This window comes from Dromaius novaehollandiae, chromosome 7, assembly GCF_036370855.1.
Source record: "Dromaius novaehollandiae isolate bDroNov1 chromosome 7, bDroNov1.hap1, whole genome shotgun sequence".
Taxonomy (NCBI): Eukaryota; Metazoa; Chordata; class Aves; order Casuariiformes; family Dromaiidae; genus Dromaius; species Dromaius novaehollandiae.
Window position 1 is genome coordinate 25,205,325 of NC_088104.1, and position 24,523 is coordinate 25,229,847.

General features: G+C 37.3%; 2 protein-coding genes across 6 annotated transcripts in view; one reads left to right on the plus strand and one right to left on the minus strand.

Annotated features, from left to right (window-relative positions):
• The first annotated feature begins 17 nt into the window (after positions 1–17).
• Positions 18–9,352, plus strand: SCRN3 (secernin 3). The gene is made up of 7 exons (XM_064514976.1): positions 18–197; positions 556–737; positions 1,460–1,659; positions 2,379–2,591; positions 5,064–5,226; positions 5,584–5,764; positions 7,373–9,352. Exons 1-7 carry the CDS (start codon positions 33–35, stop codon positions 7,526–7,528), a joined length of 1,260 nt encoding a protein of 419 aa, XP_064371046.1. The 5' UTR covers positions 18–32; the 3' UTR covers positions 7,529–9,352.
• A 1,763-nt stretch (positions 9,353–11,115) lies between these two features.
• Positions 11,116–24,523, minus strand: part of GPR155 (G protein-coupled receptor 155) — a 32,219-nt gene continuing 18,811 nt past the window's right edge. For 4 of the 5 annotated variants that reach the window (XM_026092880.2, XM_026092845.2, XM_026092854.2 and 1 more), the window contains exons 7-16: positions 24,346–24,466; positions 23,031–23,115; positions 22,855–22,945; positions 21,486–21,735; positions 20,723–20,824; positions 18,788–18,921; positions 17,385–17,480; positions 16,259–16,323; positions 15,464–15,601; positions 11,116–13,160 (exon numbers count right to left, since the gene is read on the minus strand). In XM_026092880.2, the coding sequence (XP_025948665.2) occupies positions 12,938–13,160; positions 15,464–15,601; positions 16,259–16,323; positions 17,385–17,480; positions 18,788–18,921; positions 20,723–20,824; positions 21,486–21,735; positions 22,855–22,945; positions 23,031–23,115; positions 24,346–24,466 (1,305 nt within the window). In that variant the 3' untranslated portion in view covers positions 11,116–12,937. Of the gene's footprint in view, positions 13,214–15,463; positions 15,602–16,258; positions 16,324–17,384; positions 17,481–18,787; positions 18,922–20,722; positions 20,825–21,485; positions 21,736–22,854; positions 22,946–23,030; positions 23,116–24,345; positions 24,467–24,523 lie in introns of all 5 variants that reach the window. The other variant, XM_026092873.2, reaches the window with a different exon arrangement.

The following is a 24,523-nucleotide window of genomic DNA, read 5'->3' on the forward strand; positions in this document are numbered from 1 at the left end:
CCGCCGCCGCCCGCCGCCCGCCGCCCGCCGCCATGGCTGCGCCGCCGCCCCGCTCCTGCGACACCTTCGTGGCGCTGCCGCCCGCCGCGGCGGGGGGCCGCGTCGTCTTCGGCAAGAACTCGGACCGGCCGGCGGAGGAGGTGCAGGAGGTGCTGTGCTTCCCGGCCGCCGCCCACCCGCCCGGCGCCCCGCTGCAGGTGAGGCCGCCGGCGCAGGCCCGGCCCCGGGCGGACGGACGGGCGGACGGACGGACGGGGCAGGCCCGGCCCGGCCCGGCCCTGACACCGCGCGCGGGGCGCCGGGGGGTCCCGGTCAGCGCCACCCTGCCCAGCGGGGCGACCTGCCCGTCCGCGAGGCACAGCGCTTCTCTGCACCTCTCACACCCTTTCCTGCTTGTTTTTATTGTATTAGGGAATTTTTGTCGCAGCTTGCCCCGCTCGGTGTTTGTAGTATCAGCGTCTAATTGCAACGGCCTGTAGTTGCTGAATTAACCAGCGGAACGTGCCCTCTGGAAGGGGCGCAGGCTAACTCGTGCCCCGCTGTGGTCCATTGCAGTGCACCTACATCCAGGTGGAGCAGGCAGAAAACACCTACGCCGTGGTCCTGAGTCGTCCGGCCTGGCTCTGGGGGGCCGAAATGGGCGCCAACGAACACGGCGTTTGCATTGGGAACGAAGCGGTGTGGGGAAGAGAGGAAATCGGTGATGACGAAGCTCTTCTAGGCATGGATCTCGTAAGGTTTGCATGGACCATTTCGATAAACAGTACTGCATTCAGAATTTGATTTTAAAACATTCATTTTGAGTTATATGTGGAAACGAGCATTTTCTGTGCATGGCTGTCTCTTCTGCTGTTCTAGCCATGGTTAAAAATAAGTATTTCTTGGCACAGCAGTGAGGTTACTTCTCTCTGCCAGGAGCTGGGAACCTTTGAGAGACATCAGGCACTAGAACAGAACCTGCCAAGGAAACCATCAAACACCTCTCTCTCTACAAAGTTTGTACTAAACTGAAACAGGCCTCAAAAGGAGCGCAGCTGGACTTGAGAAACTGGGCTTTGTGCCTTTCCCCAGAGTCTGTTTTCATTTCCTATTTCCCCCATCTCACACACACACACTTTCAGTTTCAGTCCCCATATCAATAATACAGACAGCTTCTTTTGCCTCTCTTCCTGGCTGCCAAGATAACCCTCACTAACCCACAGTAAGCAGTCAGTCAGATCCCCTTGGTACTGCCTTTCCCCCTAGACCACTACTCACTGAGGCATCTCCTAGGAGCTCTCTGTCTGCCTTTCTGTATTTCTGTTTGGTTTTCCCCCCACACTAAGGACATACAGTCACTGGACCCACCTGCTCCTGCCTCTCCCCAGATCACTTAGGCAGCAGATACACATGAAAGAACATTCTACTTCAACTTGAATATTCATTTAATTCCAAAGGTAATATCATCTTTTTGTTTTAGGCTTGGACTCGAGCGAGCGGACACAGCTGAAAAGGCCCTTACTGTCATAGTTGATTTGCTAGAAAAATATGGACAGGGAGGAAACTGTATGGAGAGCCATATGGCTTTTACATACCATAACAGTTTTCTGATAGCTGACAGAAAGGAGGCATGGGTACTGGAGACCTCAGGAAAATATTGGGCAGCAGAAAAAGTAGAAGGTATGGATCTCTTTTGTTAGGATTTTAAATATTTCCACTGCACTAACAATTAGCAATTCCCTACTTTTCATTTACCATTTAATTAAGGCATCAAAATAGCCTCCACATATGTACATGTGTACATACAACAACAGCAGAAGTTGCTTACTAGGCCCTCAGCGTAGACAGGGCAGCAATCCCACAGAGGAGCTGAGCGACCCAGAGGGGCCTTCTGAGAGTCAGAGGTAACCACTTCTGCACTTGGAAAAGGAGGACAGCAACACAGTCGGCGTGAGAACAGCAGCAGTATGGACAATTTTAAGGATGGTGGCAATCAAATACAATTGGTTGGGGAATACTGCTGGCATCGCTGTGGTTGGGCCCCGAAGATATTAGTGGCTGATTCTTCCACCAGACTCAGAAGGACCAGCTAGGTCTTTGGACAGTCTAAGGGGAAGCATGTAGAGATGAGAATGATCAGGACTGAACATGAAAAACGATGGCAGCAGTGAAAGCAAGTGACTTGGAGCTGAGGCAGCAGTGAATCTTGATCTGAGGACACAAGCAGCCAGAGGGAAAGAGAAATGGCCAAAAATAAACCACAGGATTGCACAGATCTTGTGGGAAACTCCTAAATGCATCCTTTGCTTCAGTAAGCTAATAAGTTAAATGTAAAGAAAGTTCCAGGAAAAAGCATTTGATATATTAAAACAGGGTTTTTTTTCTCACCTTAAAAACAGGTGGTGTACGGAATATTTCTAATCAGCTCTCTATCACAACCAAGATTGACAGAGAACATCCAGAACTGAGGGAATATGCCAAAAGCAAGGGCTGGTGGGATGGGGAAAAGGAATTTGATTTTGCTGCCACGTATTCTTATGTAAATACTGCCAGAATGACTACATCCAGAGGCCGATACTGTGAAGGCTATAAACTTCTGAACAAACACAAAGGTATCATTCTTGTTTTGTTTGTTTTTGTAGAAAATATGAAGTTTAGTAAGTTACATTAATTTAAATCATAAACAACTAAACATCTGCTGGGGGGGTTGTCATTCATATGATTTGGTGAAACAGGCGAACTTACTATAACAACTTTTTGTTTAAAGGTGAACTGCTGAACTTTGAAGTCTTTCTTCCATTTTTGCCAGTTTGAGGTAGAGAAAATATAATATAGGTCAAATATCAAACACATACAGCTACAGTAATGACACTTAGAGGTCACATTATGGCCACACTATTAAATGGCCCATAAGACCTAGTTCTGGAACACTTTCACGGGCTATACGTTATTACTGTATCTCTGAGAAAAAAACAATGGCTAAACCAGACTCTCAATAGTTTGCAGCCACTAACAGAATCTTATTTACCACTTTGGTCTGGTCCTGTTCATTACAAGCCTAAGACAATGGCACAGTATTCACATACATATTTTGTGTTTATTTTTTGGCTTGTGAAAGGAGATTGTTTTTTAAATCTTTGTGGTTTCATTTTAACTGTTACCCTAACCTTGTGTACCCTAATAAAACACACACTCTGGAAGCAGAATAAAGCAATTTTCTGTACTCTAAGCAGGCACTCCTAATTGCTAACTTATCCACATAACTTTCTATTTTCAGACTTCAATAGAGAGAAGCTATTACTTCTCTTCTGACTGCTTCTATCTGGCAGCTTTTTGCTGCAACTCAAAATTGCATCTGTATTCACTTGTTCATTTGAAGTAATTAATCTGAACCAAAATAAAATTGCACCCCTGTGTTTTTACTTATTCAGCTGAGCTCTATCAGACCAGTTTTAGCATTTAGTTAATGTGTGGGAATGAATTACCTTTTGCTATCCTGCTCTAGTGATCATGTAAATCCTGCATTCATTTTGGGAATTGCAGGTTCAGAATACTGAAAGCATTTTCATAATACCAGTATTTACCTGTATTATAACAATGCTAAGGTTCTATCAGTGTTTTCATTCTAAATCCCCATTTTCAGGCATTTACCAGAGCCATTACAAAATCGCACTAGGTGTGCATATGATCAGCCTCACATGGCTTCAGTTTGTTTAGATTTATTTTAAATAGGTGCCCTAAGTAAAAGCTATTTGGTTTACAGCAATGTTAAAATCACTGGTTTCTTATTCTGTCCTTCCCAGCTTTTTCATTCAGTGGCATTACATTTTTCTGTAGACTGTCTTCACCTTGTGAAGACCATTTTTAGATAAACATTATTTACATTCAAAAATAAGCAACTGATTTTGAGAATACAAAATACTAAAAAAGTCTAGGTCAAAAATATGTAACACCTCCTTTTCTGCTGGACAGGTTGTCAGCTTGCAGCTGACAAACTAACTGCTGCTGCTTTTAATTTCTTTGATTCATCTAGTTTGCTGATTTGTTGAATTCTTTGACTTTCCCAGGCAACTGTGGGAATACTTTAGAGATGAGTATTCCCTTGTTGAAATGTACTGCTGCGTGCCTTGTTTACAGGCAATTTGCATTGTGTACAAGAAAAATTGGAGACATCTGACTTAGCAGTCTGATTATTTTTAATACTTGAGAGGAAATAGCAAGGCAGTTTAAAATAAGAATTTGTATGCAGCTAGAACTTCACTGAGAGAATCACTGTAAGATTAAGTAGTAGATGATATCTTCTAGGGAAAAAAAAGGTGAATGAACAAACTTTTTTCTGCTACAAGCATATGTTCAATTGGTACACCAAATCTTAAAAGAAAACTACTGTAGGTGCTGCCTGTTAGAATACTGGATTGCGTAGGGATATAATGCCTATTATAATAATATACTATTTAAGCTTCTACAGCGTATGTGAACAGCAACAGCACTAAACATTAGCTGCAGAGACATATGGCCAGGGTTCCATTTCACCTCATCTAAAAGAAAGAACTATTTTCATAAGGACACTTGGTGCTACACCTCATATAGGTGGTTGATCAAGACCTCTTTACTACTACTAGTGTAGTTTCTGTTGATTCTGGGTATAAAAACATGTTACACTCTAGCAGATCATTTCAGTTGTGATCTTGAAACATAAGTACTTCAGCCTTTAATCCAAGCTATTGATTTTCACCTGAAACGTTACTGTGTGAACAACCATTTGCTAGCCATATGTATTCTACCTCTCTGGAACCCCCTCCCCCCTTTTGTTTAGTACTTTTGAGTCATAAATTTTATAGCTCATTATCACCTACTCTTTGAAATAAATACTTTGGGGAAAACAAAAATAATATTTTTTAAGTGTGTTACATCTTAAGGTATGCTGATGGGGTGGGGGATTTTTGTTTTGTTTTTGCCAACATGGACAAACTAAAATTAGTATTACCTATTAAAGGAAAAAGCAGCCAGTTGTAGAGAACTTGCCATTTAGTTGATAGTATAAATACTGCTGTTTGTAAATAATTGTTTTGTATCTTAAATAGGCTCTATTACTTCTGAAATAATGATGGAAATTCTTCGTGACAAAGAGAGTGGCATTAACATGGAAGGTGGATTTATGACAACTGGAAGTATGGTCTCTGTATTGCCTCAGGAGCCTAGTCTCCCTTGTATTCACTTTTTCACAGGAACTCCAGACCCTGAGAGGTGATGTAGCAGCAAGTCATTAATATAAAAAATTGCAAATATCTGAGTGAAAAGTAGTATCATTTGTCTAATTATATTTCTTTTGCTACTTTTGCTGAAAAACAAAGTTAAAAAGTAGGGGGAACAAAATGCATAAAATCTTGAGAGGCTCATTGTGTACATTTCTAATGTAACCTATTTAGTGAAACTGAATTAAAAATGGGTTAGGAGGTTTGTTTTTTTTTTTTTAAAAAAAGACTTCTTCCATGAGAAGGAAAAGATAATAGAACGGGAAAATAATATATAGCAATCTACTGACTCAACAGTTCCAATAAAACTGTATCAGTAAAGGATATCTGTTCTATTTTCTCTTTCTAGGTCTGTATTTAAGCCTTTCATTTTTGTGCCCAATATTACACCGTTACTAAAAACTAGCTCCCCTACATTTGGTCCTGATGATCCAGTTAAGAAACAACCACGTTTTCAGACTAAGCCAGATCGAAGACATGAGCTCTATAAAAAACATGCAAGTGCTGCTGTAGTTATGGAAACTACCAAGGTATGGTGATTAAACTAGATTTCAGTGCAACCAGGTGGTTTATATAAGCTTTTTGCTCATGTTTTGTTAATGTGATACCATTTAACGCCCTTTGATGGATGGTGAAGAACATTGTAGTGCATCAGAGGCCAATCTTCTTGGCATTTGGCAGGCATATGTTTCAGAAATGCTGAAAAATTGCAACTAATGCTTTGCTGTACCCCCAGGCTTAGTCTCAAGGCAAATATATGTCCTGCTTATCTTGCAGAGAAGCAGGCCACACATGCTCTCCTGCACTAGTCAGACAATGGGGAAGTGGTTGAGCAGCAGGAGGCAAATATACAGCTCCTTTTAAGAGTACCAAACTCATCAGCACCCTGCTCTAGGGCAGTGAGGATGTCATGCCTTTTAGCCCTGCTTGGTATCAAAAGACTTATTCAAGTACTCCATGTGATGTCAGACCAGCTTAAGAGAAGAATGAACTTTTTGTCTTTTACTTAGTTTCCCTGAGTGCTCCAGGTTAAATGCTACTGATTTAATGTAAGGACATTTTTTCACCAAATTTTAACTAATCCTAGTGAAGATGTTGGATATTGTGGGATGTCACTTCTAAGGTCAGTGTTAGTCTCACTGAAAATTAAAATGCTAATCCGACCCCCTTTTTTTTTCTTTTAGAAATAGCTTTCCTTGGTGCGATTAGTTACTCTGTCCCTATCGTCCACGCAACCTTCAACTCCTGTCATAAAGGCAGTTCCTTCTGTGTATTGGGTAGTATATTGAGTAGACTCCTTTTTCTGCCTTTTGCTTCTGTTTTTTTCCTCTTTCCCTTCTTCTTCCCTCCGTGCTAGCGTTTGCTTTCCCATCCATCCAAATCAGCATCTCACTGACAGTCTCATGGTGATACTGTTACTAGTACATCCTCTAAAAGTAGTGACAGCACCAAGAAGTACCAAGCAGTAACATCAGGTAGAATTTTAAAACATGCTTGCAGTGCAGAAGTAGTATATAGCTCAGTAACACAGTAGATACAGTTACGGGGAACCTAATTTTGCTGACATAGATGGCAACATGGAAGTGGCAGTATGTAACTGTTCAAAACATTTAAACATTACTCTGAAGTAACCAAAACAACGTGGCAATAAACAGTTTACAGGGAGAAACTTCCACATGTAGAAAGACACTAAGAAATGAAACTTAGAAGCAAAGATCAGTGGACAGACAGGGAGACAGTTGCTTAAACAGTAGTCTCCCTCCAATTTGAAAGCTCTTATGCAAGACTAAACAAGCTTCTGAACTGAGAAGCTACACAGATACACATTCTATAAAATGGACATCAGCCCACTTAAGTTTTGCTAGCATAAATACCTGGAGCAGCATTTAGGTTTTTTTCCTGTCAGGTCATCAGACAAGAAGTGTATAATATTGTAGGGAGATGGAGTGAGTGCTAGATGTTAGAAAAAAGGCACTGATCCAAGAAAGTCTGCCATGGTGCTGTCTTCTACCAATAATAGCTTGTACCCTAAAAACAACTAAGAGGTTAAATAATGACTTTAAAACAGTTTTGTTAGAGTGAGCACTACATAGCTCTGTAGAGCTTTTAGTGATGTATGGACTTTTTTTTTTTTTCAGGGAAAAGGTAAAAAGATGCTGGAACAGATGCAGAAGTTGGAGAAACAGAAAATCAGTGAAATGGAATCAATCCTGCAAAACAGATGTCTTGACATTAACCAAGCTGTTAACCTTTTTTCACAGTGTGTAGAAGAAGAACTCAAAATATATACATAAAGCTACTATTTGAATGCAGTATAATACTGTTTTATGATTACCTGTTCTAATTAAGTGGATATATACATTACATCTTATTTTCAATATACCAGTAACTATGGACAGTTTAAGAGATGTGGATTCATATTTGAGCCAAACAGTATGAAGCATTGCCTCAAAGGCTCTTCAGAGCTAGGGAGTAGCTTTGTCTACGAGTGGCATACAGCTGTCAGCAGAGATCGATTTGCCAACAAGCTGAGAGGCAGTTAGAAAGCAAGATACTGGACTGACTTACCTGGACAATAGATTGTCTATTAGAATCCCTTCATTGGATGAAGAACACCAACTCTGATTTAGACAACTCCCTTCTAGTTATACGCTTATGTAGCTTTTATTATAAAGATTATCATCGCAGGAGAATTTCACATTATCTGAATTAAAATGGCAACACTGGATGACTTCCTAAAATATGGAACTTGCACTGAATAAAAAGGAAAGTGATATGCAAGTCAAGCAAGATCAATTTCCAACTGTTTGATAAAGCCCTTTAAGATATGTTTCATATGTGAACCGTCTACTCCTTTAATGCAAACTGAGTAATTCAAACTGAGAATAAGAGTCCAAGGTATATTAAAAACAAATCACAGTTACAATTGTACAATACTTTGTTCTAAAATCTGATCACACAAAATTCAACAATTGAAGTGTCTTGCAGGTTACCACAGTTAGTTTTTCACTTCCCTATCTCCCTATTTTGCCCACCCTTAATCTGAAAAATACTTTTTTTACATACAATATGATTACTGTTAATTCTGCAGTATATCACACTGGATTGTTTTGAAATGTTTCTTGAATTGTTACATTTTTTTAAATCAGGCAGCTAGAAAGGAAGAGGTCAGTGTACACAGGGATATAAAGTATACATATATTCATCATGACCCTTAAAAGGACTTTTAAATTTTCCACTTCATATGCACCCTTTTAATCGTATCTTATCTTTCCAAAATTGCTAGTCAAGGAGTTGATTTAACACAGCTTTTTTCTTGCCAGGCATTCTTCCTTCCTGATTGTGTGTAGATGTAGTGATCAATCTGTGACTTTCTGCATGATCTAGCGGATAAGTAGTGCAATAGTTCTTCATAAGCATATAATGTTAACAGAATTAAGTATGCCAGATATCTTTTGTCTTGTTGACTTTGACATCTAGGACTCTGAGCTTTTTTTTTTTTTTTTTTTAATGAAACCAAGTGTCCAGTGTTCGCTAGGAGAAACAGAATCCTCAGCCAATGCTGTTAACAACTGTTTATTTCAGTAGCTTGCCCTTTTGTATTTTTGTGTTCTTATATACATAAAATACGCTGAAATTTAGTCAGTTTCTAGAATAATTTCAGATGCTAAAGATGTGGATACAAACATCCAGTTTTCTCCTTTTATAAATTGTTCTATATCCCCACTGAGAAAAAAATGCAGAAGAAATACATATGCAATTAACTTTGTAGAATGCTGCTAAATGAATGAGAAAATGAGCTTGCCAGAACTTGTTCTTCCTGATCCTACAGGGAAAGTAGAGGTTAATTTGGGAAACTATGTTCACCTCCACAGCAGGAAACTAATGGATCAGTAAAGATCCTTGAACTTTATAGTTCCAGTGATCTAGTTTTACTGATCTGTGTATCAAGTGGCTGCAGCAAGTCAGATCATCTACAAAAGTAGGCTTAAATTTACTGTGAATCTTTTGTTCCTGCGCTGCCAACAAAATTTCTAAGAAGCTCAATAGGACAGTGGACGCTCATCAACTGGAAGATACATTTAATAAAATGTGGTATTTTACCCATTTTCCTCATAGATGTTTGTGTCTGACAATCATTTGTATCCTTGTCCCATTTTGGATCATCAGCTGTCCCACACTAGCTCTTTGATAATTTCAAAGACCAAAATAAATGCTAGATAAAACTCTAGAGACCAAGATATGAGTCAAGTTTACAGGTAATTTAGCAAAATTAGATTACACATTTATGCCACGATGCAAATATAGGGAAGTTATATAGGAATGAGAGTACTGAAGGTGGTGCAGCAGGCCTTTAATCATGGCACTGCCACTTAATCACAGCATGGTAATTAACCAGAGTGTCAGGCTAAGCATAAAAGTCAGGTTGTAACATAGGCAGATATGGTCCAGCTATTCTAGTTTCTGTGCTGTCTTTTATATATTTGTCTACAGGGTACTGACTAAAAACAATGTGATGTCTGGAGATGGATGAAGTGATGGGCAACAAAGTACAGGATATTTTGCTACCCTGCTCCCTGGGATTTCGTACTTCTAGAGAACATACAGTGCAAAATACAAAATGACAATGAGACCAGCAGGAAAAAATAACCCTCCTTCCCCTGAGCATACATTAAAAATCAGAATGTCCTCTACAGGGCAATCTTTGTCTGTTTTTAATTTAGGAAAATATCCTTCACTTTATTTTAAAAGAACTAGAGCTTTATGAAATATCATTATTCAAAAAATACACTAAAAATGCTACTTAGAAAACTCCCTAAAATTTTCATATCCACCTCTTTCCATTATCACAATTATTTTGAGATTACTGCTAGAAAAAAGGAGCTCACGATTTTCATTGTAGAGACCCTGGACTTACATGCTCAGTGGATGTTTTCATTGAATCATAACTTACAAGTTAACTGAGATTTAACCCAAATCAACCAATCTTCAAAATGAAAGAACTCATGACGTCACTGACCCCATCTTTAAAGCAAAGCTATTTCTAATCACCAAGAATTCATACATCAAATTGACATACATAAAATCATCAACTACTTTAACATTTTCTGGTGCTCACTGTTGGAAGCAAATATTTATCAGATGTTTTAAGGGTTAAACAACTTCCTAATATCATTCAAAGTCTACTCTTAGCTTCCAGAAGGACCTAGTGATTTAGAAATAGGATTAAGTTATTCTGTATGTGATTCATAGCTTCTTTATTCAACTTATTAACCATCATAGACTCTAATTGGATTAATGGTATGATATCAGCAGTCACAGTGTTATGCAGAATTTAGTCACTTAATTAAAGGTATTCTCTTAAATGGATTTGTAACAAGGAACCCCCACAAACAGACATCTTGAGTAATTTCTTTCTTGAAAACAGATACACGTTGTTCAAATCTAGGGAATATTAGATTATCAAAAGGAAAGCAAGGGCAGGGCTCTATGATGAAAACGTGAGAGAATAGAGTGCGAGAATAGTGACTACACCTAGGACTGAAAAACTGAGTTAAGAGCAACTTCTTGAACATTCAAAGAGTTTTCCAAATTAAAAAATACTTGGTAAGCAGACAATGTGAAACATTCCTAGAGATCTGAATTAGCTCCTCACTGGTCTCAGTAGCAGGCAGGCTGTTACCTCTATGTGAACACTCATGAACACTTGTTAATGTCCTCTTGTCCTCTGCCTACTTAAAAACCATCAAGGGTGGATTTAAGAAATACCAAATTTAAAATCCAAGAGCAACTTTAACAAATTTAACAGAAAACTGCATTTCTTGTAATATCTGACACGCACAAGTACCTCTCCCACACATCACACCAAAGCTCAGAACTCTGAAATCAAACAACAACAGATTTATTGAGAAGTTACAGTTTTTAGAAGCCAGACATACTCACAGCTTCTACTCTTAATCCATGTATATCTAATTATTCCAAAATATTTGATGTACTTGTCTTCAGCAGTTGTAACAGAAATATGCTGCTGTTTTCCTTTTTGGTTTGTAAGCCAGAGCCTGATACAAATGTCAATCACTTTGTTGTTGCAAGTACATAAAATATGCCACTTTGTATAACAGCATAAGTATGCAGTAAGATACTATTATGTTTCTGTGCACACTGTAGATGTGCAATAAGACTGACTTTGATAGTAAAAGGAACTCTTTTCCCAGTTTAAGTCTTGCATGGAGTTATAGCTACCACAAAAACACTGTTTCTTGAACAGTAGTTTATGCTATTAAAACTACTTTTAATTCTTAATACAAATCAGAATCATAAGTAGGTGCAGTAAAATCCATGTATTAAAAAATGAAAAGATTTATTTAAAAAGGATGAAAGAAGTTCTTCACAAGTTTGGCTATTCCAGATGAGTGGAGACTTTTTTTGTTTAATATCTAGGTTCCTTTCCCTCACTCTACCACTTAAAACGTTTGTGTAGACAAATAAATGCTGTTCTTGCAATTCTAAAAGGGCAGAAGTAATAGCTATCAGATACTACAGTTTATCTCTAACCATTTCAAAATACTGTAGGAGATGGATGGATTCTCAGATTCTACTTTCAGTGCACAGGAATCTGAATGACACTAGAGTAACTATTTAAACATCATGTGAAGATACCTGAGGTTTATTAGAAAGCAATTATTTAGGCAATTTATTAGGCAACCAATACTAGAATTTTAAGAACTTTAGCTATTCTAAAACCTAATCCAGATGTTCAGTTAGGATTCTTTATAGAATGGATTTAAAAGTCATTGCACTACATTTAAAAGGTTTTATGATTTGATAAAATTTTGGTCTTGGCTTGTGCAGGTATTCAAGGCTTCCATAACTTCTCTATTTGAGACTGGCACTTCTGGATTAAAATGGAGAGGCTAACTTCAGAAGGCAAAATCTACTCTGCAAAAAGCTGTTAATACCACCAAAAGGTAATATTTCAAAACCAACTGTTTACACTAAACTCCAGTATATTCTTTCCTAATTGGGGGTTTTATTTTTACATGTTTTTTAAGACTTTCTCAGCTTTAATCCTCTGACATCATAATCATCTTCACAACAATTATGCCATTACAAATGGAGGATTTTATCTTTAAGAGTGAAATAAACTGCCTGATCTGAGGTGTAAATGGCCGAGAAAAGTTCCTGGTGTTGGACAACGGTACGAAGTAGTAAGAGTGTGGGTATGATGGAAGAATTCCTACTTTTATTAAATCAGTGCGAAGTCTGACCTTAAATAGGGATCAAGATTTCATCACACCAAATAAATATTGAAAACATACAAGAACATAAAATATTCCCAACATTCATGGTTTTTTCATTGTGGCACCAGTCACTAAATTTGCTGTTACAGTAGGTCTGTGATATGACAGTGACACATATCGTTTTACTATTTGTTACACTCAAAATGGAAAAAAAACCTCTAAATATGGAGCATTATGTTTTGTTCTAGTTGCATTCTGCTTTGAATGCTCTCTAACAATACCACTTGCTACTATTTTCTTCAGAAAAGACACAAGTAGAACTACATTTTTTATGCTTTACAAGAGAGAATCACACAATTCTCTGAGGGCCCTGAGAAAGAAATACTTTCAGTTTCAACAGTCAAGGCAGAGGAGACAGCAGTGTTCACCCTTAACCGCCTGTCCTCCGTGTAGGTGCCCAGGTCAATGGCTCTCAACTGTAGCAGATCTCTTTTGAATAAAGCGGTAATACAAGTATTCATCCCGAAATTCAAATTCGTTTGTAATATGCTGCACAACGCCTCCTTTCACCAGTCTGTCTCCATACATCACAGCTTCACCACGGTCAGAGGCAAGACCAACGCGCAGGAGCCAGTTTACCAGGTCACAGCCAAAGAAGATGCCAGTGGAGATCTTTGCACTACACCTGTATGTCAAAGGAATGATTCACCCACATGTTCTGTAAATCTGGTACCACCACTGCACGATGAGGAAAGGCAAGGAAAAATAGCAGGAAACAAGGAAAGACATCATGATAATTTAGAGTATGTTAGAAGAGAACTTGTAAGCTTTGCACATTAGGGACATGCCAATGTTCGCTACCTTTTCCTACAGACACTTCAATGAAAAGCAAAAATTACGAAGTTATTTTAGGCCTGTGCAAATAAGCTACAATGAACATAAATGGCAATTTTTCTACAAACACACACAGTGTAATTCTATTTATTGGATACTTACTTCCCATGTACTCATTAGCATGACCATGTCTGCAGCAAAATATCTGATTTGAGTGCAGTGTGCCTGCAAGCATCAGCAACTCAAGCTGCACTTTAATGCCATTTTATAATTTCTCTTCAGCTTTAAACAGACAATAACTGCTTTTATATATATATATTGCAAATAAAAATCATTTAATTTGCATATCTGGTTAAATATTTACCACAGAGGCAGTGCTAAGAATAAAAATAAAAACATTTACAACAAGATTAAACTAATTTCCTGTTACATATTTATGAGGCAATACCACTAACATCTAGCTAGTAGCAGTAAAAATACCATTTGGAAGTTTACCTGCAGCAATGAATGTTTCTGGTTATCTAAAATCTGTTCTATGGAACCCAAGCGCAGGGTTTCTGAAGATGATTAACAGCTACACAAGACAGCAAAAACCAATGAACTTCTTTCTCTATTTTTTAAATTAAAACAGCAGGGACTTAGAGCAAGTGTTAATGTCTATTAGCAGAGAAACAAAAAATAAATAAAAGCCATGATCACAAGGTCTCAGTTACAGTATGTTTAAATCAAAGAGGATTAGGATCAAGTTAGATATCTATTTAAAATAAGCAAATATATGGTTTCTTTTAAGTTGTAAGGAGAAATAAGACATGAAACTATTTCTGCACAAACGTAACATTAAAAAAATGGAGCAACAAATGTCAGATTTGGACGTATTGTCAGACAATATACGATTAAAAAAACAAAACAAAACAAAAAAGACCAACAACCAAGCGAACAGCCAAAAGCCCAAGAAACCACAACAGTAGTGGGAGCACAGGAAACCACAGATGTAAAATCTGTCCTATTTCAAAACAAACATTTTCTGGCACATCTTTTCTCTCTGGGCATGAAAGAAGCAAGTCCTTGAACCGCCATAGTTCATCTTTCTTAAAAGCATGGATAACTTATTTTATTTTTTATACAACATTACTGACTTCTGGGAAGACTGAATGAAATCTTGGTCAAGAATAGCCAATACTGCCAACAACCAGTTCTGGAATGTGGTTTCAGATTATCTGACCATTAAAAAGAAAAAGAAAGTCCTACCTAAAAGTTCACACCACATGAAAAGTGGAAGTGCCTTATTAGGACAATTCTTCATGTCTCAACTTCATATAGTAAATATTTGAAAACAGGAATAATCTTTTCTTTATCATCTTGCTCCCGCTGCTCCTGACTGCATTTCTCTTCTTCCCGTCTGCCTACACATACTTGAATACATAAGCCTCAATTTGGGTATCATAATTTGTGTCTGAAAGCTTTGGTGAGCTTGCAAATTGAGGATTACAACTCATGAGAAGAATGAGCAAAAGAAATTATATGAACTCAGAAGCAGTAAAGGTCCTAAAAACACTATAATCTCACAAACTGAGTCACCTCTGAGAGCACACGGACTTCAGTTGCAACAACATGCCCAAAAGCTTTTGCCTCCTGCAAAGGCTATTAGTTAGCAAAAATGCTTTCAGATAAACACTGACACCTTCTTAATCCCAAAATAAAACAAATGGAAACTAAAAAGAAAACATTCCAAAACACTGGAATATTTAAAACAGAGAATTATTCTTAGGGGGAAGATTCACTCAAGTTTGACGAAACTTCATAGACATACTCTGTTAGAGCCATTGTCACATGCATTTCTTCAGAAAGTTTTTGTCTCCTAAACTCCAACTAAATGCAAAAACTGAGGCCATGTTTTAATGATAAGTTATGAAACTTTTGATTACTTGTATAAAACATAGATGGGACAATGTGGTAACCTGAACTTCAATGCTTCAGTTTGAGACTGGAAACACTTCTCTAAATGTTATTGCTAAATTCTTAACCCTCACTCTGATATTTGAATAACTTTGCCACAACAGGAATCATACACAGAAGCCTTAAACTGCATTTCATTATTCCAAAAGGTGAGCTATGACCCTTGTAACAGTTCGTATGTGCAAGAGGAAACCTTACCTTCTTCCCCTGACAATGCTTCTGACACAGTGATCTCTGTGATATCGAACAAACTGTTGACAGGTCATCCTGATTTCCTCAGGAAGAGAGGGATCTGTGGGCCCTGCTGCTTCTCTACCTCCCCAGAGAAATTCAAGTCTTAAAAACAATAAAGAGAACAATAAAAAACCAGTAAGTCAACAAACGGCACTTATTTATATACAATCTTCCTAATATATTATTGCCTATGAACACTCAGAGATTTTACTCTATGCTTAAGCAGAAGGAAAGACACAAAGTAGCTGAGAGCCCACTCTAGCTGCTGGATTCACACCACAGCCAGCTAGCTGTAAGTCAAAGATGGCTTTGTACAACTTTATGCCTTTACACTGAGGTACTGATGAAAGTCTCCATCCACACAAAGAACTTCCTTTAGGTCATGAATACAGGATATTAAAACAGTGATAACAGAATTTGGTTCAGCATTCATATCTAAGGTTTTATTTATTAGCTGAAATTATTTCTGAAGACCCACCACTCTCATTGATCCAATCACATGTTGCACAATCATTAAATAACAAAGATTTTGTCTATGGGGATCCTGTGAGATTTTTGTCTATGGGAGTGTGATTAGGACAGCGATACACACTCATGCACAGTGAACTGTAATTAGCTCTCCACAGCTAGGAGAGGACAAAAATTTTGAAAATAAAAAAAGATAGGAAAGAGAATAAAATTTGAGGTGTCAGTGAACATTCAAAACCCTTTTCAAAGGATAATTAAGTTTCTAGGCATATGTATAAAGATTCTATTTACCTTCGCTTGAATGGCAGAATGATTAAATGCTTATCTAAGCCAAAAATACCAAAGGAAATAAAGCCCTGGAGGAAGAATACAGAAACAGCAACATTAAGAACATACTTCTGTTTTAGTCTGTAAAGAGCAGAACAAAATACTAACAATTCATTAAAGTAAGTGTGTAAGTGTGTGAATGTGTAAAGAAAAAAAAAAAAAGCCCTTCTTCAGCCAGAATACATATGCAAAGAGTATCCTTCTTCTCTGCACACCACTGGAAATGTATTTTGTTTTCTGGTTTGATTTTTCATTTCAGCCTTAAAAAGATTAATACATAGCATTCTGTCAAAGAAACTCTTCAAGAAACAGAGTTCAGTAAATCTAAATACCCATCTGATATTCGAAATATCAGGATCCTTACATAACCAGTTATATAAATCTCTCCTTATTAATGTCAAGAGAAGAACTGACTGACTGTAATTTACATGCTACAATACTTTCCAATTAATTCCTTTCTCTGCACTGCCTTTGGATCAAGGCTGGTATGGTAACTGGATACTGCACTGCATCTTGTTGGCACACTTGTCTGTGCATCTGCAAAATACTCCTCCTGTATTTACACTAAGACTGCCTAGCCTTTCCTTTCTCACTCTCAGAGGTAACAAAGCTAATCTGTGTCATTTTACACTGAAATAGATTAGGAACATTTACACATCTAATTCTCAGGCATTAGTTAATAGACCAGTAACTGAAACTAAAGAGGTAACAATTTAAAGCCTTACAGACAAAATACCCTCATAGCACCCATTGCATCCATTTAGTAATAGTGGTGTCATTTCACAAAAGCTACCCTGGTGCAACTTTCTGGTACAGGTATGCTAAAATCCTACTCAGTTTCTACAAGCATTTGGCACTCAGTTGTCCTTTGTGCCTTGGAAGTGTTCATCCCAAATGCACATAAAACAACTATGTCATGATAAGAAAACTATCAAGACAAAAGAAAAAGTTCAGGAAAACATGCAAAAAACTCCCCATGAGGAGCTGCTATATCAGCACTGTTCGAGGATTTCAGCTTATATTGCCTGTTACAACATGTGCTGCAGCACCCACTAACAAAGTCAGTGTCAAAATAAACATTGATACGTACTTGGCCAAAATTAAACACCGCACAAAAGAATTGCAGTTCCACATAGAGCCTTCCAGGTTCTTGGTTGAACAGCCACCATAAGCAACTGGAAAGATTCTGTTGGAAAAAAAACCCACAAAACAAAACAGACACAAATCAGAAAACACTTTCTTACTCCTCACATGGTAACAGATTCTTGCTCAATTTTCACTGTCTTCATGTAACAAATAATTCAAAAAAAGACAAATAAGAGGGAATAAACATCTTAAAACATCATCTCAGTTAAGCTCAATAGCTATAACAAAAGGAGTGTGTTTGATTTAAATAAAAACAACAAAAAAGGAAGACGTCGTTGTAGAGGCCCTGCCCCTTTACATGTTTATATAAGGAACTTCTCCTAAGCATACTTAGGTAGTCAACCTAAAAGAGATAAATACTGCAAATCTGTCTGGACCAATATTGTCTCTAGGCCTGTTTAGCTGGGACCAGTGCTTTCTACACATTTTCTACATAGTTAAGATTGTGTTAAGCTGAAGCACACACTACTTTAGCTATTTTAGATGCCCGATAAAAGAAAAAAACCTCCAAAGTTAACCCATTCGTGTGTAAAGGTCAGTTTTGTAATATAATTCGTCTCATATCATAGCATCTAAGTAATTATTCAGCTACAACTAAAATAGAGTCTAAAAGGTGGAGCACCTCATTATTGTAAAGATGTAAAATATGTATATATTAGCATGAAATATTTGTTACAGGAAAAATTTTACTAAGTCAGTCCTGAAAAGTAACAGCAGTAGCTGCTGTGCCACAGCTTCCTGCATTGTAGTATTATATATTTCTGCACAGTATTTTCTCTCTTACTGTCATCCATTAAAAAAAAACCAAAACAAAACAGATAATCACTTCCAAACCACCACTATAAGTAACAAAACTGTATTTTTCTATTTTAAATAAATTCTTATATTATCTTCATTACTAAAGCATCTGTGAAAGAAGTGTAATTCCAAATGTCAGTATGATTAGACGAAGCCATTTTGACATAGTCTTCTTTAGATGTAGAATTCACTTTACATTTTTTAATTGATTATTGGCTAGGGAAGAAGAGTAGCTCTTGAGAAAAATGGAAAGAGGGGCAGTAGTGATGAATTAGCTTGCTAAAGATATAACTCCATTTTTTCTTCTCCTTCAGTGTTCTCCAGTGTGGTTTGCTCACTAGCATTGTCATCATTAACTTTACACAGCACAGCAAAATTAATCTTACAACATCCCCCTTCCAATAAGGGACCAAAATAAAGCCTCTAATTTATTTAATGTATTGTCACAAATATGAGGAATTAGGAGATTTTTACTGGACTGTCTATATAGCTTTCCTGAAAATCATTCCACATCAATGAGTTAATCAACAGCAGGAGAAAAATATTTACAGCAAACAGGCCAACAACGAGAAGCAAACACAGCAACACATGTCTGGCCAGCTGTTTGTCTCCAGTCTGTAGAAGTTGTTCTTCCTGTGCCAATATGCAAGTTTGAGCACTGCACTGACTCACACACTGATCAGCTGAAAAACAAACCAGAATTTTTCATTAGGCTTCTAACTTAACAAGTATGGCTTATCTCTAACTCCATGAGCAAACTTGTTAATGTATTAATGTTACTTGCTGGGATTACTTTGTAAGTATTTGTACTGAAGTTATGAAGTTTAATGCAAAAAATTTAATATTAGCTTTGTCAATAACCTGTTCAGACATCTATTCTCAAATGAAACAGTTGCTTAATGTACTCAAAAAAAAAAAAACTTTTTGCAAGAGAAGTCCTCTTTGAAAGGTTTAATGCAAAACTTAAGCTGTGGTTAACATTTAGAAATCACTACTAGAAATAATGAAAAATTATCAACTTCTCTGAGCAAGTTTTTAAACATAGAATTAATTTCTGGAATATATATTTCAAATATACTATCAACTCTAGTTTTTTTATTCTGTATCTCAGCCTTGCTGAGCTCTAGATCAGACAATCAGCCTTCTCCTATTTATATCAGTTCTGCTATTGTATTTTTAAACTGGTATATCAGAATGTTGTCACAATTCTGTCAATCAAAAAGCCAAATACACAGAGAACGGTTGCTTTTCTTCTGGTTAGAGAACTTAAAGGAATTCTGAGTGTCTTCCAGTAGATGGCAGTAAAAAACTTCCTGGCAAGAAAATACCTAAAAATTTGCACTAGATACTTGTCATAGCAGTTCAATGAGATAGTAGAAGGATTGGTAATTATTGCAGCTAAAGCTACACAAGTGTATCCATTACAATTTGCTTTCACTCATTTGTAGTTTTGAAGCATTCACTTAGTAGTCAGAAATATTCCCATTTGATCATACTCGAGATAAACAGTATCTTATCTTTTAGGATAAGAAAATTAAACTTCTCCTCCTCCATCATTTGAAGGCATTCTTATGATGCTTGTCTGAATTACTTCACAGAAAAAACAGCTGAGAATAAGTATAAAGGGTATAAAATTAGCATTTTGTGAGATATATGCCTAAGTATGTTTCATGGGGAAATAATTCAGATTTGTTAAAAGTTATACTGCGTCCAAACAGTGCATATGAAAACTAACTTTCTTGTTAAGGATGCAAAAACAACAAGAAGAAAATAGGAAAAAAGAAAGGTTGCACTGCAGACAGCTTTGGCTATTGAAAGTGATGTAAGATGAAAATGAGCTGAACATGCAGAATTTTCCATCAGGTGCGGGACAGTCTCTTTTACTATTTTACTGTGATCTACTTTACTGTTCCAATGGCTCTTAAGGCTTTCAGTCACTTCTGTCTTCCCCGGACATGGATAATACAGCAACATGGGTTTTTTTGTTTGTTTGTTTGTTTTTTTATCTAGTCTGCAGGACCTGCTTGCTCCTCATGATTAAAATATGGGCTAAAAAGCCCGTATTTTAAGCATGAGCTAAAGACCGTTCTGGAAGACCAAATATGTGAATATTAGAATGTAAAAAAGTGTGTTTAAGTCAAAAACTGCTAAAATTGAGGGGAGGACATGCATTCAATTTCTCACTGTCCAAACAAGAGAATGATAGAGGTAAAGTTTGAATGCTCAGAAGGAAGTGTTAAAATGGTAAACAAAAGCGGTAAACAAAAGTTGTTCGTCTTGAGCAACAAAAGATTACCAATAACCGTCAAGCAAAAGAGAAAAAAACAACTGACATATTGCCCAAGACTTGAATTTAATATGCAATAGAAGTTATCCATGTTGAGCTGAGAGAATAACAGCCCAAATAGTTTCTTTGTGAGAACAACACACACAAATGCTGTGGAACAGTTTATAGTATTAAACAGGGATACACGTTTGTATTACCTGCCTCAATTGGAGGAATCTTGCTTTCAACGGCATTTGACACTGCTTTGCTCTCTCTAGCACAGGATAATTCACCATTTGTTGTTTGACAAGAACAACAGCCTATTAAGCATATATAGTAACAGGATAGTTAGTTTCTTTCACTACTATAATTTATTTTCTAAGTGTAACAGTATATACTATAAAGCTGTAACTATTGTGCTCACAAATAACTTCAGAGGAAAAAGGAGCCATAACTCTTCCGATTTGCAGAGAGAGCATATGGGCCACACTATTTATATATAGAAATATTTAACATAGCACTACCACCATGGAAGCAATATGGGTACTTGATAGTTAACTATAGGGAAAAACATAAGGTAAATGACCAAGAGGCTAAACAAACAAGGAGGATTAGAAACACATTGAGTAGCAATGTTGCAGGTGTATAATTCATTTAGAAAGAGAAAGTTTAGCAGGCAAACAACCTAAGATGCCTACTGGACTCTATCCATCACACACTTATCATGACACCACTGCTTTCATAAAAACATATGCACATGCTTTTTTTCGCAGCCACTTCCCCCACCCATACAGTGATAACCCTCAAACTTCCCTTAGAGACATAAACCTAAGCCCTTGGACAGCTATATCTACATTTTCTTCCATCCTAGAATAGCATTTCAAGTTGTAAACAACTGTTCTTCCCAGGTCGGAAATAAATTCAGAACAGAAATCTGTTGTATCCCAAGCCATTAGTGTGTTAGACATTCACTTTCTCTACCTCTTTCTGCAGATAGGTGTGCAGAAGGTTCTGCAGAAGGCTGTGCAGAAGGTCCTGCAGAAGGCTGAGGCACTGTGGTTGATACCTGATTCCCCTCACTCTCTTCCACTTCAGCCTCCTCCACTTGGCTACGAGGTGAATATGGGTTCAGTATCTCATAATTTGACTCTTGTCTATTTCTGTTCATGCACATAAGTGAGACACCTGACATCAATATGCTAATAAACAGGATCACTGCTGTGGTAATTATCTGTTAAGAGACCAAAGAAAATACATCTAAGATAAAGGAAAATACTTGCATATATCTGTCTTTCTAACTTCAGTACTTTTCTAAATATTCTAATCAATACATCTGAATAGAGACAGATATTCACTGTTCTTGTCGCATTGAAAGAGTGCTCAGTACAACAGACTAATTAACTTTCTCAGTCCAAGTAACCTAGCTCCTTGTTCTGATTTTTTTTCTTTTTAATGATGGGGACATATTTTACATAAATATAACATTTTCCAAAATATTTTCTGCGATATCCAAAAAGGTTCTCTCATCATCACCTTCCTTCCCTTCAGGACTATTAGTGCTCAATTCTAAGTCCTGTTTATGTACCTTTTAATTCTAAAGAACAATGTGCTCTTGTCACCCTCTGGCACAGCTCTATTTTCCATGCTTTCTCCAATGGGGAACAGCCCATTAATTATCCGTTCCTTCTAATCATCTGCCACCCATACCCAAAGTCCACTGTTAGGCTATTTTAGTACTTGTGAAAGTGCCATGAATAATCTTGAGCCTCTTAATCCATAAGAAAGGTAAAGAGAAAACAACACCAATATCCACTCTAGTGCACTTCATATCCTTTGTTAAGGGGAACTATTTATTGGTAAAAACTGCAGTTCAGGCTCAGGGACTTTCAATCCGTGACTGAGCAGAGAAGCCTTCCATACAGCGAGTAGTTACTGCTACACATGTAATGCAGATCCTATCTACTAGAGGCCAAAAGACATTAATTAGCTATTGGATTGTAACAATTTTAGATAGTTACCAAGCTAAACTACAGAGTAGACACCAGGAAAAGGACACTGTAATTCATTACTACTCCCAAGCCTCTTTTGGGGGGGGGGGGGTGGATGTTAGCCTACCCACTCTTTTCCTTGGTCATAGCTGCCTAAACATTAAGGTCCTTGTTTAAACAAGCTTTTCTAATGGTCCATTAGAGATACACATTTTATGTCAATCTACAAGCTGATCTTCTATAATGATGCTGTTGTTATGACACTTTGAAAGCTACTTACATAAGAAGCAACCAGAGAACACAGTTTCTCAGTAATGTATTAGACAAAGAAGAAGAAGAGATGAGGACAGAAATGTTCATACCTGATGTTTTCCATAAAAAAAGGCGGAGTCAATGCTATTGTTGTTATGTTCACCAACTATTAGTAAGATTCCTACCAGAAGTGTTGGGATACTGAAAGAGCAAAATACAAGCAGTCAAAGCACCTTAATAAGCATGCTCCCACTTATTCTACAGGGAAACAGCTATACTAACTTACCCCCATCCAGCTATGATAATGAACCCTATGGGAACCTTTACTGCTTCTCTCTTCTTCAACAAGAACAAAGAGAAAGATAGAAAACCTAGGAAAAACAGAATAAATGCCTTATTACTAAAGAGGGAAATGACAGTTACAGAATCTAGACACTCTATGACATGACCTGCTCAATAACTAAGATGTTCCTTTTTTCAGACCTTCTAATAGTCTAAAATTATTTTTCTAAGATTTGTTCCACCGAAGTAAAATAGAAACACCTATTACCTTCAAAAAGAATATTATTAATGAAAAAATGCAAAAAAAGGCAAAAGAGCACTTATTGTAGTAGCAGGGTTATCTCATCTAAAACCATAAATTCAACATCCTAGCTTTTAAGATTTAAGGCAACCTTGACATACATGCCCCCTTTGAATGACACTTTACTATGTTCACAGTATATGTGCACACACACACCCAAAAACGTAGCCTTTGTAAACATCAGTGAACATGTGGAAAATGAGGCACACAAGTCTTGTAGAATAAAATCTAGTTCTCCATGCTGAAGCAAAGGTAGTATTACGTAGATTATGCTAATTAGGAGCTGCCTATCTGCTAAATGCTGAAACACAACCTACTCCACAAAAACACCACAAGAATTAAACCCTTAGGCTTCTGGCCTCAGGAATGGAATATAAAGTCTCTTGAACACCCATAGTCTCTTTTTTAAAATCATACATAATAAGGTTCTCCAAGTCCTTTGATGTATCCTGCAACACTGCCTGCTTCAAGCAGTCCTTTCATTACTCATCTAGACCTGCAGAACATGCACGTTGTCTTTAGAACTGGCAGTTGATAGTGGAAAAAAAATGTTAAAACCACTTTGGTATCTCCCTTAATTCCGTATTTCCTAGTCTTCTGAGTTCTTTTTTTTATTTTTCATTTGCATAATACTGAATAATTTGAAATCTTAAATTCTGCATTAATTAAAATTGTCAATAAGCTTTTGCACTGCTGAAGAGCAACCTGTCACCATCCACTCTGTTTACAACTGCTTCTGCCTTGAGAACAGGTTCTTGTCACTCATTACAAGCTAACGATGCTGCTGCATCTAGCAAAGATGAACAAGACCTGTCTAGGCACAATCTACCAATAGCAGAACCAATGCCTGACACTTTGATCTGCATTGCTAGCACTTCAGCCTGGTAACAATTTACAAGCGTCTGCTTACAATATTTGTAGAATTACATCTAAGTAATCACTCTGAAGAATATAATCAAATTATTTCAGTGCATCAATCTTTTATTACAATATCTAATTCTCCCCCCAAAAGTCATACCTGTCCACAGGTAGGTGCTATAAAGTGAGCTGTACAGGAATATAAATACTAGGATCTGTACAGTGATGTCTTTCTCTTCAACAATGAAATTCCATATTATCATTCCAATGCAAGCAATAAACTGAAACGAAAGAAGAGATACCATAGTTTGAATTTGGAAAGCAGGATGGCAAGAAAA